The sequence below is a fragment of the Typha angustifolia genome, chromosome 5 (assembly GCF_048772165.1).
Source record: "Typha angustifolia cultivar Huaian chromosome 5, ASM4877216v1, whole genome shotgun sequence".
In the NCBI taxonomy this organism is placed as follows: Eukaryota; Viridiplantae; Streptophyta; class Magnoliopsida; order Poales; family Typhaceae; genus Typha; species Typha angustifolia.
The window spans coordinates 5,702,584-5,714,964 of NC_133243.1; the positions used below are offsets into that span (position 1 = coordinate 5,702,584).

The 12,381-nt window shown below is 37.0% G+C and overlaps 3 protein-coding genes across 3 annotated transcripts; all 3 read right to left on the reverse strand.

Moving 5' to 3' along the window:
• Nucleotides 1-1,319: 1,319 nt before the first annotated feature.
• On the reverse strand, nt 1,320-3,164 carry LOC140760485 (beta-1,3-galactosyltransferase pvg3-like). Its single transcript, XM_073097463.1, has 2 exons — nt 2,596-3,164; nt 1,320-1,763 (listed from the first exon to the last, which is right to left on the reverse strand). The coding sequence occupies exons 1-2, from the start codon at nt 3,134-3,136 to the stop codon at nt 1,384-1,386; spliced, it is 921 nt and encodes a 306-aa protein (XP_072953564.1). The 5' UTR covers nt 3,137-3,164; the 3' UTR covers nt 1,320-1,383.
• A 2,607-nt stretch (nt 3,165-5,771) lies between these two features.
• Nucleotides 5,772-6,668, reverse strand: LOC140760429 (beta-1,3-galactosyltransferase pvg3-like). Its single transcript, XM_073097364.1, has one exon. The coding sequence runs from the start codon at nt 6,666-6,668 to the stop codon at nt 5,772-5,774; it is 897 nt and encodes a 298-aa protein (XP_072953465.1).
• Nucleotides 6,669-8,843: 2,175 nt separating this feature from the next.
• On the reverse strand, nt 8,844-10,607 carry LOC140760487 (beta-1,3-galactosyltransferase pvg3-like). Its single transcript, XM_073097467.1, has 2 exons — nt 10,199-10,607; nt 8,844-9,444 (listed from the first exon to the last, which is right to left on the reverse strand). Exons 1-2 carry the CDS (start codon nt 10,602-10,604, stop codon nt 8,930-8,932), a joined length of 921 nt encoding a protein of 306 aa, XP_072953568.1. The 5' UTR covers nt 10,605-10,607; the 3' UTR covers nt 8,844-8,929.
• Between the last annotated feature and the right edge of the window lie 1,774 nt (nt 10,608-12,381).

A 12,381-nucleotide genomic window follows, 5' to 3' on the forward strand; every position in this document is an offset into this window, starting at 1 on the left:
AAAGAGTATAGCAATGGGTGAGTATACATGACCCCGTTGCGGGATGGCTTAGCAGGACGAGATGGGGTAAAGGTATGTTAAGTCCATGTTGGGTATTACTATCTTGGGCTCAGGTCTAGCTGAGTCCAAACGGGACTCGAGTTAGGCTTAGCTCAACTAAAACAAGTAGGTTTAGGCCAAACTTAGACGGATCAGGCCTAATGATTATGTTTAATTATATTAAAAAGATTACAATAAGAGAAGTCTTACCAAATCAACCTCATATAATAATATTTTTCTCCAAAGAGAAAATAATATTTGTAGTTGATCAAATATTCTCTTTTTATGCCATTTGTTTAAATGATATTAGCGTAAATCTAATCCAGAATAGTTTTTGCATATATTTGATAAAATATAATGCGCGATTTACAAGGAGTAAAAATAGGGGGCGTAAGCTATAAATACATTTAAAAGGCAAGTTGTTAAATGCAAATTTTTCTTCAGAACTAATCATATAAATAAAAGGATAATAATTAAACATTCGAGTTGGTTAGCGTAATGCTAATAAGAGAACGTTAGGGAAAAGACAAAGGGATGAAGAGGGGAAATATACATGAAGCTTGCAGTGGGCTTCTTATCGTCCGCCGATGGTGAAGCCGTAGTAGGGCAAGAATGGTCGTAATGAGCTTCTGATCATCCTCCGATGGTGAAGCGGTAGTAGGGCAAGAGTGGTCAAAATGGGTGACAAGTTAAGACATTGTAATGCTAAACAATAGCACGAGAAAGTAGAGAAAAGGAAAAGAAAAGGGAGAGAAAAGGAGATACATGCCATGGCGAAGACGATGCAACCGCAACCATTGGGAGACTATAGCCCTAACGTCTTACCCAAAGAATTGATGAAAAAGATAGAAGCAAGCTAGGGAGGAGAGAGAGAGATTGAGAGGAAAAGAACAACTCCTAGAAGTTAGAATCTCAATTATTAGTACATTATATTTATTTATATACCTAAGCTTAATTACCATACATTATATTCAATTATTATTTTGTAAATATTTTGCATTACTATCCTCCTAATTCAATAGTTGTATTAATATAATTAATATTGGGCAGGTCCATAATACTTTATTTATTATCACTATTTTATTATGTATTTTTATGGGACATTATAGAAAGTCCTCAAAAGGAAATAATATTAATAGAAAAGCCACTAACTATATAGGATTGGCACACACCCGTACCTATTGATGTACACTGGGTATTTTTTAGAGTTTGATCAATTTAAATTATTCCCATAAGTGCTCACGGGACTACTGATCAAATGAATGAGAATTAGAATTAGAATCAAGCATGCAACCACAATCAGTACAAAACATTAAAAACAAAAGAGCAAAATCAATGTTACAGTCAAGGAATGTGATAGAGCTTAGAGGGCTTCAACCCTTTTGTGACATTGAAGTGATTCAGTGTCCTGGTCCACCTCTCCAACTCCTTTAACAAGTGCACTGCAATGGTCCCTGGCTCAAAGTCCTCAGGATTCCTCCCTCTGTAGTTATACATCAATGGGTAGTTGTTATACCTATTCTTCCCTCTATTCTCAGTATTTAACCACATTCCTGTGATAATATCCTCCACCCCCGTTGAATGGTTTCTTACATAGTCCGATTTTGCAATCCACTCCACCAAATCCCATGATATTATGTACCCCATCCCTAACATGAAAGGTGGGTGCGTCCTATTTTGCGTTTCCACCCCACAACCAAAGTACATGTCTTTCTTCGGCTTACCTGAAAGGAAAAAATATATATAATTAATATGAGAATTTTCAATTTAGTCATGAGTATAAGGAGGGTATTTTTCCTTTTTTTTTTTAAAGATCGACCTACATTTTAGTAATTTTATAAATAGCTCTCATTCGTTCGCTGAGCTTTTTATAACTCGAACCTTTCTTTATATATAGGAATATTAAGGAATATTATGCTAGGAGTATTAAGTTACCTTATAACATACCTAAGATGGGCTTATCATCTCTTCTCTTATCTTAAATTTCTAAAATACCCTTCACAAGGACATTCTTATGAGGAGTATTTTAGTAATTTTAAGGGTATTTTAGAAATTTTTATATAATGTATTAGTATTAAGGATAGTTAGTAGAAATAACGTGATGCTGTCGAGGTTTGAAAAATTGGGACTCGGAGTCGGACTAGCCTCCCAATAGAATGATATGAGAAAAAAAGAAACTCCGTTACAGTGAACAAGGTAGAGAAGAAAAAGAAATTATAGTAATATTTAAGAGAAGAGAGAGACAGAAATAAATAAAATAAATTTTTTTATTTAGTTGAGGTCGTTGAAGTTGAATCTATATCAATGAAGTTTGCTAGAGCTAGATATATACGTCGGAGAAGTAATAGCTATGAACATAATAAGAAAAGAAAGAGAGAGAAGGAAGATTGGTGTGGATAGATTGAGATCGGGTGCGGATTGAGATCAAAGTATGGCCGATCCTTCAAAACTATGGATGGCGTCAAGTATGAAAATTATAGAAAAAATGAGGGTTCGAATTATAGAAGGCTTAAGGGGAAAAAAAAAAACTAAAAAGAAATGACTAATTAACATTACCTTTTAGTGCCTTCACCAACGCATCAAGCCGGAAATAGGTGTCATCATCCGATTTCATGACGTAGTCGTACTGAGGATAACCTCCGCTGTCGCCGCCGCCGAACATAACGGGAAGGCTAGAGTAGAAATCGTACGACTTCCCGTCCGACAGGTTCTCGGTGCAGTTGAGGATGATGATGTCGTCGTGGTGCATGATCTCGAGAGACACATACAACCTCTGCTCCTCCGTCGTCAGGTTGCAGAAAACGAACCGGATGTCGATCTGCGCCGCCGTTATGTTGCGTTGCAGGGAGTAGGCGTAGCGCATGAGGTGGCGGCGTTCGTACTTGTCCGGCAAGGTCATGATTCCGACGAGGAGGCGGAACTCTGGCTTGTCGACGGCACGGTTATCGAGGCTGTTAGCCGGAGAGGGGCGGCAAGAGGTGAGGGTGTAGTAGATGTGGTTGGGGATGAGGTATATGAGAGCTAAGAGTGCAAGAGGGAGGAGGAGGAGGAGGGAGGTAGCAAAAGGAGAGGCTTTGAAGGTGGAAGCTATCTTCATCTTTTCGTTGGTGCTGCTGCAAAGGATCTATTTTTATTGAACAGTATTAAGGTCTTGTTGCATCTCTACTTATTTTAGCTCGTTTATATAGTAACTGACACTGAAACAATTAATGATAGTACTTTTGATATATTTTATTGCAAATGTAGGAGTAGAATAACAAATATTATTAGTTAGAATATAACTGATAATAAAAACAAAAGTTGGGATATTTGTGATAAATTCTCTCTCTCTCTCTCTCTCTCTCTCTCTCTCTCTCTCTCTCTCTCTCTTTAAGGTAATCTAATTTAATTTCATAGAGTACTAATAAATCTTTGTGCTTCCATGGTGGCAATTAATAAAAGGTTACTAGAGTATCAATTTCTGATCCTCTATAGGCATTGGAGAGGCAACTTAGATTTGCTGGTTTCTTTAAAGAAAAAATTGGATAATTGATATGAAAACCAGTTGGTATATTGTTGACTACGACTTGATCTTTAAAAAGGTTACTAGAGTATCAATTTCTGATCCTCTATAGGCATGGGAGAGGCAACTTAGAGTTGCTGGTTTCTTTTAAAAAATATTAGATAATTGATATGAAAACCAGTTGGTATATTGTTGACTACGACTTGATCTTTGCGCACATAGGTTTTCGTTATTGTATTCTTTCTCTGTTGCTTCTTCTCTTTAAATTCCATCTTTCTTTAGGTGAGTAAATCAATAGCATTCCAGGATGCGCACATAGGTTAATTATACTTGTTATTTTATTTTTATTGGATCTTCTTTTTTTGCATGTCAAACCTTTAAGAATCTATATCTTTTTAAGTAAACTAATCATAGACTAGACATGGGAACGCCCCTCCTCAATACATAAGTTGGATATACGAATCAAATAATTTAGCTTGGCTCGAAACGAGCTGGCACTAATCCATTTATTTACTCTAACTCTTGATTAAAGCATTGCCAACGGAGTTAAGTGGGAATAGAATATTGTAGCAACTAGCAATTGTAGACTTGCCATTATGCAAGAATTGCAAGCGAAAACCAACAATAATATCAAGTCTCTTTCAAGAAGAAGAAGAAGAAGAAGAAGAAGGAATCAAAGTCATAGTGGCAGGAGGGAGGACCAGAGCCACTAAAAGGACTAGCCTTGGAAGACAACATCACGTGTGAATGTTTCACTACTTCTATCAAAGTCTATTAGTCGTATATGGTCCGATAAGTCGTATGCTTTTTTTGGAGTTTTTAATTCACAAGATTAAAATGTATTAGCATTTTATACACCGGAATCCAATTCCTCTAATTCAATAGTTATCTAAGTTAACAATTTCAATGTCCTACTTGATGTTAAGCAGCTGATCTTGTCAGCATTCTATATGTGACAACCAAACTGAGGTAGTTCAGCATCTTATTCGATGTTAGCTGAATGCAATTGCTATATAATTTTATAGGAGAGGTGAAGTTTTTCATGCCAATTCTCCCTTTTGCACTTCTTTTTTCCATTGAACTCCGTTCATTTGCAAATATTTTATACGGGTTATGGCAGTAACAAGAACTAACATTTGCAACCAATGGATGTAGTCATTGTAGTCATTATCCCAAGGCATTAAATTAAATCACATTATAGTTCACTTGTGTTTATATATTTTTTACAAGGATTGGAAGCTAGTAGAGTGTTCATATAGGCTTCTCTTTACCCGTTCATTATGCTGTGTCGATGAGATATATGGTTGTTTTGATGGTCTAGTCTAATTTTCTAGCTTGCAGTTACTGAGAATGATGGTAATTTGATGGTTTTTTTTTTCTACTTAATTAGCAGAATATATGGAAATAAGTTTTTTGTTATATCGTCTGATAATTCTATTGTATGTTAGAAGAACGTTGTCTCTATAAAAAAGAAGAATCATAATGGCTTTTATCTCATTTTTGCATACGTTAGTTTCAATTATCCGGCCCTTATATTGATTTTGTAGTCGTTTCATGGTAGTTATCGTTGATCTGTTTATTAATACTTGAATTCCATTTCAGAAGATAAACATTTTATAAAAGTGCTTAATAAAATCAACGCGTCACTTTAAATAAAATACTGATATGATACACGGTTTTAGTTTTATAAGATCACTCGGTGTATAATGCCAAGCACTGGAAGAAAAAAGGGGTGTATGTTTTTAAGAGTCTGGAAGAAAAAAGGATGATACTAGGGATAAAAAATGTAATCAATGCCAACATACATTTGAAAACACCAGTTGCTTAATCCACACGGTCACGCCACCATAGCTCCATTGCTCGAAGCATTACTTTGGTTAAGGCAAATACATTGCTTCTTTTACAACTTTTGTTGTCTAACAATATTGTTGCAGTCAGTAAGAAGTAACAATTTATCTTCCAAAGAAAATGATGAGCAAATTGGTCTAAAGACCTCTAGTCACATATATTATTCCACATCTAATTTATTTCCATCAGAGTGTCTAAATGTGGCGTGCCCACAGTAAGAGCATTCATCAGTTCAATGAAACATTTAGACCCACATCACCTAACACGCAACATACACATGCATATGGCTGCCACTCTGACCACAAATATTTGATCATATATATTTTAGCTACACATGGTAGTGGAGAAGTAAACTAATTAGAGAGGAGGAAAAAAGAAGTCATCAAGGAATATGGTAGAGTTGAGAAGGCTTCAACCCTTGTGTGACATTGAAGTGCTTCAGAGTCCTAGCCCACTTCAAGTCATCCTTAAGCTGGTGCACTCCAATGGTGTCTTCTCTAAAGTCTTCTTGGTTTGGACCTTTGTAGTCATACATGGCGGGATAAGTGTTATACCTATTCCTCCCTCTCCTCCCCATATCCAACCATCTCCCAGTTAACAAATCCTCGACGCCGTTCGCATGCTCTCGGGTGACCTCCGACGTCGAAATCCACTCCACCAAGTCCCACGAGAGTATATACCCAAACCCTACCATGAAGGGAGGGAATTCCCTATTCTGGAAGGGAAGCCCAAGCCCATAGTACACGTCTTCTCTTGCCTTACCCTTTAAAGATTCAACGAGCTTATCGAGCCGGAAGTAGATGTCGTCGTCGGCCTTCATGACATAGTCGTAGGGTTCATCTCTGAACAGTCTTGGGAGGGTAGAGAAGAAGGTGTAGGTCTTGCCGTCGGCTAAGTTCTCGGTGCAGTTGAGGATGATGATATCGTTGTAGTGCATGATTTCCAGCGCAACGAACACTGCATGGTCCTCTCTTGTGAGGTTACAAAGAACGAAGCGGACGTCTACGAGGGCAGAATGGGATGGTTGGAGGGAGTTGACGTGGCGGATGAGGTGGCGCCGGGCGAACTTCTCGGGAATGGTGTGGATTCCGATGAGAAGCCGGAAAGATGGGATGGTGGTGGAGTTGGCGGCCGGGGGGGAATGGGTGGTGGTGCAGGTGGTGGAGAAGAGGGAGTAGTTAGGGTGGAGGAGGAGGTATGTTAGGGCTAGCAGCACTGCTGAAGAGGAGAAGAGGAGTGAGATTGAACAAGGAGATGTTTCGAGAGGGGAAGGCTTCATCTTTGTCTTTCTCTTTGCCTTTGTCTTGCTTGTAGTATTCTACTGAAGGAGTAGTAGCTGTATGCTTGTGAATTTATAGGTCTAGAATGTAAGTTGTTATTGTAGAAGTAGTCAAAGGAGGTGCCCTTAATTAGTTGTTAGTGGGATTATGTAGGTCTCAAGCCATCTAGAGCTTGTTCGGTTGCTGAATAAAAAAGAAAAACAATAGAATTAGAAATAAAAAGGATTTATTCTAAACAAAGATAAATATTAATATTTATTTAAATTGGTGTTTAATTGGTTGTAAAAAGAGAGATAAGTGCTGAAAAAAAAATATAGAGTAGGATGATGTGTGGTTGTGATAGTTGGAAGAAGGAAAAGCTAAGCTATACCTTTCTCCTTGTTGAATATAAATAGATGTTTATTATTTTTTAGAGAAAAATAAAAAAAATGAATAAAATTAAATATAAATTGTGATTTTATATTTATCTTCTTATACTTATTTATATCATTCTTGGCCAAAAAATAATTTTAACTAATTTATCATAATTTAGCACAAAATAAATTCATCAAAAAGAGGGAAAGTGTGGATCATTTGAGAGTGGGTGGTGTAGTTCCAATCAAAACATGGAATAGGGATATTTTAAATTTTAAGTTTTATTTTATTTCCCCAATCTAAAGTCGTATTCATTTTATTATGCAATAGAGCCCTCTTAGTGTATTAAAGAATACTAATGAGCTCATAAATTATCAACAAAAAAAAAAAATTTGCCATAGTTGAGAATCAAATTTTCTCTATGAGTGAACATGAGAAGAGTGAAAGTCAACTAAATGCCTGCTTTAATTAATTCTCAACCGGTGATTAAATTCCGTAGAATAATATATAATGGATTTGGGGAAGGTTTTTAATTAGCTTGTTCTTGGTACAACGTTTGATATATTCTTCAATTTTCTTTCACTTTATTATTAATCACCTTTTTTTAAGAATTAATATTAATCACCTTTTGTCTTTTGACTTTGTACTCCCTTTTGAGGAGTACAAGTAGGGCATTTAATGGTTTTTTTTTTCGAAATATTCAATTGAAGCCTAGAAGTAGGGTTGTAATCGAGCTTGATCGAATCGAGCGAGCTTGCAAACATAATTGAAATTAGTTTAGAGCCTAACTCAAACTATCAAAATTGAATTGATTAAATTTAGCTCTGCCTATTTTTGAGCTGGTTGATAAACAGTTTCAAGAGTAAGTCAAAATTTATAAAATCAAATCAAACATTTAATTAAATTGAATATCATTTACTATGTATAAACAAAAAAATAAGATTGTTTAGATTGGATGAAATTATACATGAAAAAAATAAACGTATATAAATCCTTAGGTATGATACGTTACTAAATGAAAAAAATGTAATAAACACCCTACGGAATATGATTAATCACACGCTATCGATAATAATATGTGAAAATACAATGTAAGAATAATAATCGCAAACATAAAAACTTTTATGTAGAAAAACTCTAAATTGGATAAAAAAAACTATGGATCCAAACTCAGATCGAAACCAATCACTAAAACCTATAGCAATTAATAAGAACCTTACAAATCACCTATCGATCTCCACATCTCAATATGTATCAACTTTCCTCGCTCAACTTCGTAATATATTATTTTTCATGATAAGTTATCAATTTTCAATCTCTCTTAAAAATTAATATTTTTTGTCTTAGTGACTCTTAAGACATATATTTCTTTTTTTGTCTTAGTGACTCTTAAGACATATATTTCTTTCATATTTGATGTAGATGAGCAAAATTGACTATAATTCAGCAAGTTTCATTTAAAGTGGAGAATTGATTAAGCCGTTTTATATGATATTGTAGTTCATGATCTATATTTTCATTATTAATAAATCAAATTATTATGTATATTCAAAGATATCCTCACTACACCTTCGCGTTGGGATGTACATACCACCCTGTGAGATTGCTAAGTTACCTGGAGTGATGTCGTGGGATTTGGCTCATTGTAGCTTAGCTGTTGAAAGGACCGGCTTATCAATGTACTTGTACTTGGAAGCACTAAGTTATTTGTCTAGGTTATGATTAGCCTAGGAACTCATATTCTATATTATGTAATAAGAAAACTATACCACTAATTACTTTGCTGTAATTAGTTTTAAATAATAATAATAAATCGGAAACAGACAGATAATACTTTGATTACTGATGGTTTTCCCTCTTCAAACAAGATTGTATGTATGTATGTGACTAGATGTATCAAATCTAATTAGGGAAAAGGATAAAGTTTAGTAGGCTTCAGCCCGAGAGTAACGTTGAAGTACTTGAGCGTCTTCGCCCACCTCTCGTTGCTCTTCAGCTTGTGTACGGCGATGGTCTCCGGCACGAACTCGTGCCGGAAGCACGTGTACGGCCGCTCGAAGTAGTCGTACATCGCCGGCGTCGCGTCGTACATGTGCACGGCCCTGCCGCCGTCCTTGAACCACTTCCCGGTGACCAGATCCTCCGGCCCGGTGGTGTGGGTCCGGGCCAACTCCGAGGTCGCGATCCACTCCACCAGATCCCAGGAGACGATATATCCGAGCCCGGACATGTAGTTGTACTTGGTTGAGATGCCAAGGCAGGGAACCATGAGGCCGAAGTATAAGTTCTCTCTCGGCAGACTCTTCAGGGCGTCGACGAGGTTGCGGAGCCGAACGTAGGTGTCGTCGTCCGTCTTCATCACGTAGTCGTACGGAACATCGGAAATCATCGGCAGGGAGGAGAAGAAGGTGTAGGTTTTACCTACGTATTTGTACACAAAGAAAACACAGTATAAGACCGGAGCTTTTTAAGGAACTCGCAAGGACAATGGTAAACTCATGGCCGCATTATACAATTTATACCCTAGGTTTTGATAAAATTTGTAATTAATAATACCTTACGTTTCTAGGATTTATATTTCGAGCTCTCGTTTTTTGATTTTATTATATTTGTCAAAGTCAAACTTTATTTTCTGAAAATAAAGTTTATTTTAGAGAGAGAGCACAAAGGGTTATACCATGTTGTTTGTGCTTACATTTTTAAGCCCAATATTAAATACAACCTTTTAAATTAAAACTAGTATATTGGAAGAAGAATGAAGAAGAAGGCATTTTTCGACAATATCAATATTAATCATACTTATAGAAAAGGTAATTAAACTTGCTAACTAATTATTTTTTTTCGAGCTTATAGAAAAACCTTTTGCAGTTCGTTCATTTTTGGGCTTCTAGTTTTTAACTAATTTTGTCTTAATTTCTAAATAGAAGAAAGAAAATGAAACTTGATTTTCTGAAAATACTTGAGTTTGCTTCAGAGAGATAAGAGAGAGTATTTCTTTTAAGGAAATATAATATAAAATTCTATCGTTGATAATTTATGTTAGTAACGATTAACTCGTCGTGTTTTCTAAGGAAATAATAGTCCGAAACATAAATATAAAAAAGATGTGGTGTGAATAGTAAATTCATAAAAAAAAGACAAGACGTGAAATGTAAGTTTGCCTTAAATGGTATACCGTTGTCCATGTTCTCAGTGCAGTTGAGTACAATGATGTCGTTGTACTCCATGATCTCGAGGGCGACGAGGACTCGCTGCTCCTCCGTGGGGAGGTTGCAGAAGACGAAGCGGACGTCGACGTGGCCGGTGTGATTGGGCTGGTGGGCATAGGCGAGGCGGACGAGGTTCCGGCGAGCGGAGTTCTCGGGGAGGGTTAGAACGCCGACGAGGAGCCGGACGTCGGGCTTAACGGATATCACGTCGGTGAAGGCCGCGCGCGGCCAGGGCCTGCAGTTGGCGCTCGACGCGGTCGTCGATCTGAGCTTGGATTCGTTGGGAAAGATGACGAAGAGGGTGAGGAGGAGGAGGATGGTAGGGAGGAGGAAGAGGGCGATGGTTAGAGGAGAAGGGTTGGAAGACTTCATGGCTTCTGCTCATAGACCCAAGATAGTTGTGTTTAAGGAGATGGGCTTTATATAACTCCAAACTAAGTCTTTGCTAAGTTAAACAAAAAAATATATGCAATTTATATTTCTATTATGGGTTTATTATCTTTTACACTATATAAGAAAACCTTTAACAGGAGTTAGAGTAAGATGCATGCGTTGACTTTGCATGGATCTACTTTTAAGAGAGCTACAAGTCAAAGTTTCCGGTGATCTTATTGGGCGTGAATTAACATATAGGAGAACATGATTCTATGATGGTGGGGGTGATTATTATAATACAAATCTTCGAGTACATTTATGACGGTATTATTAGAATAATACTTAATAAAAGAAGAATTAATAGTTAATACAGCGTTTTTGACTACATTTATGACGGTAGTATTAGAGTATTACTTAACTTTCTCGAGTACTCTCGAGTCAATTGCAATCTACAAATTGGATGATCAGATCCAACGCTTCCGTTGACTCGCCATGCAACTCGCACTACGGACTAATCAACGAATAATAACGATAATTAATTTGTTTGGCGTCTTGCATCTTTTTTTTATCTAAATATATTTAAAGAGCACCCCTAATTTGTTTGCCCAATTGCAATTAAAGTGTGGACCACTAAGGGTATGTTTGGAACTAATTCTAAATCGAATTAAATTTATTCATTTGGAAAATAAAAGAAATTAGAAACCTTAGAATCAAAGGCGTCTTTAGTCTCTACAATGCCACGCCACCTCAATGTCCACTCTATAAACCAGCTTGTTGCTCAGCATATTGGCTCATTTCCCTTCAGATGATGTATTCATGGTCTTATAGATATTGATAGCGACCAGTGTTACTCACGTGTGCCTTGATGCCTCCCAAATCTCAAATCTTACTTCTGGTCTCGAACTTCAATGTGAGGTAGATCTTTCTTCCACTATTATAACTCGTTACACCTCCTTACTCAAATTGTACTCCATGATATACTTAACTAAAAAACAAACCGATCTGTAAAGTGGTTTAGATTGAAGCATACATGAACTCAGACTAATACAAATAACAGACGACTAAACTAAAAATACAACGAACAAAGGGTCTGATTTGGACTTGACTTGAGCTAATTAAGACTTAGACTCAACTCGGATTATACTATTCTACCAAACTTTCACACACTTTACCCTCAAGGTGAGAACTCAGGAAACCAAGCCGAGTTTAGCTCATCTGCCAATATAACAATAGCCAATCTTGTGCACTGGAATGAACTTTTCTTTGCAATAGTAGTAGAGACCCTTCGCATTTGTTTCTTGACTTGTCCTAACATAAGAAGCTATGTAGGGAATCACAACTGTCCTTGAAATGTTGTGGGCTTCATAGAATCAGATCTAACTACGATTTGAGTGATCGAGCCTACTTGCATGCATCTGCATTAGTCTCAAGTGGCGAAGGTAGTTTATCTTGTGCTAGTTGTTTTCCATGGTGGCTTCCTACCAACTCAACGCCGTCTCCTTCATCACTCGAGCCATATGGAAGGCATTAAGAGATTCAAGTTAGACCATTTTTTACCTCGGCTTGGACCCGGTGGTTTGCTAATGAAGGCACTGTAGAGATTGGAGTCTTGTCACTCTTGTTGTCGGTTGTAGATCCTCTCAAATTTCTATTGACAAGCCTACATAGAGATGGCCTGAGTGAGCTTTGAAAGGATTGCTTTAAAGTCCTCGTGCCTCGACGGTCTAAAATATAAATGGCATTCGAAAACTCATCCCAAGTCCAAAACAAACAG

Bases quoted from the DNA above. Each gene is read 5' to 3' on its own strand.
- LOC140760487 (XM_073097467.1), bottom strand. From the start codon at position 10,604: ATGAAGTCTTCCAACCCTTCTCCTCTAACCATCGCCCTCTTCCTCCTC. The intron at 9,445-10,198 runs GTATACCATTTA...ACAAATACGTAG, and splicing joins CACTGAGAACATGGACAACG to GTAAAACCTACACCTTCTTC.
- LOC140760429 (XM_073097364.1), bottom strand. From the start codon at position 6,668: ATGAAGCCTTCCCCTCTCGAAACATCTCCTTGTTCAATCTCACTCCTC.
- LOC140760485 (XM_073097463.1), bottom strand. From the start codon at position 3,136: ATGAAGATAGCTTCCACCTTCAAAGCCTCTCCTTTTGCTACCTCCCTC. The intron at 1,764-2,595 runs GTAATGTTAATT...TTTTCCTTTCAG, and splicing joins GTTGGTGAAGGCACTAAAAG to GTAAGCCGAAGAAAGACATG.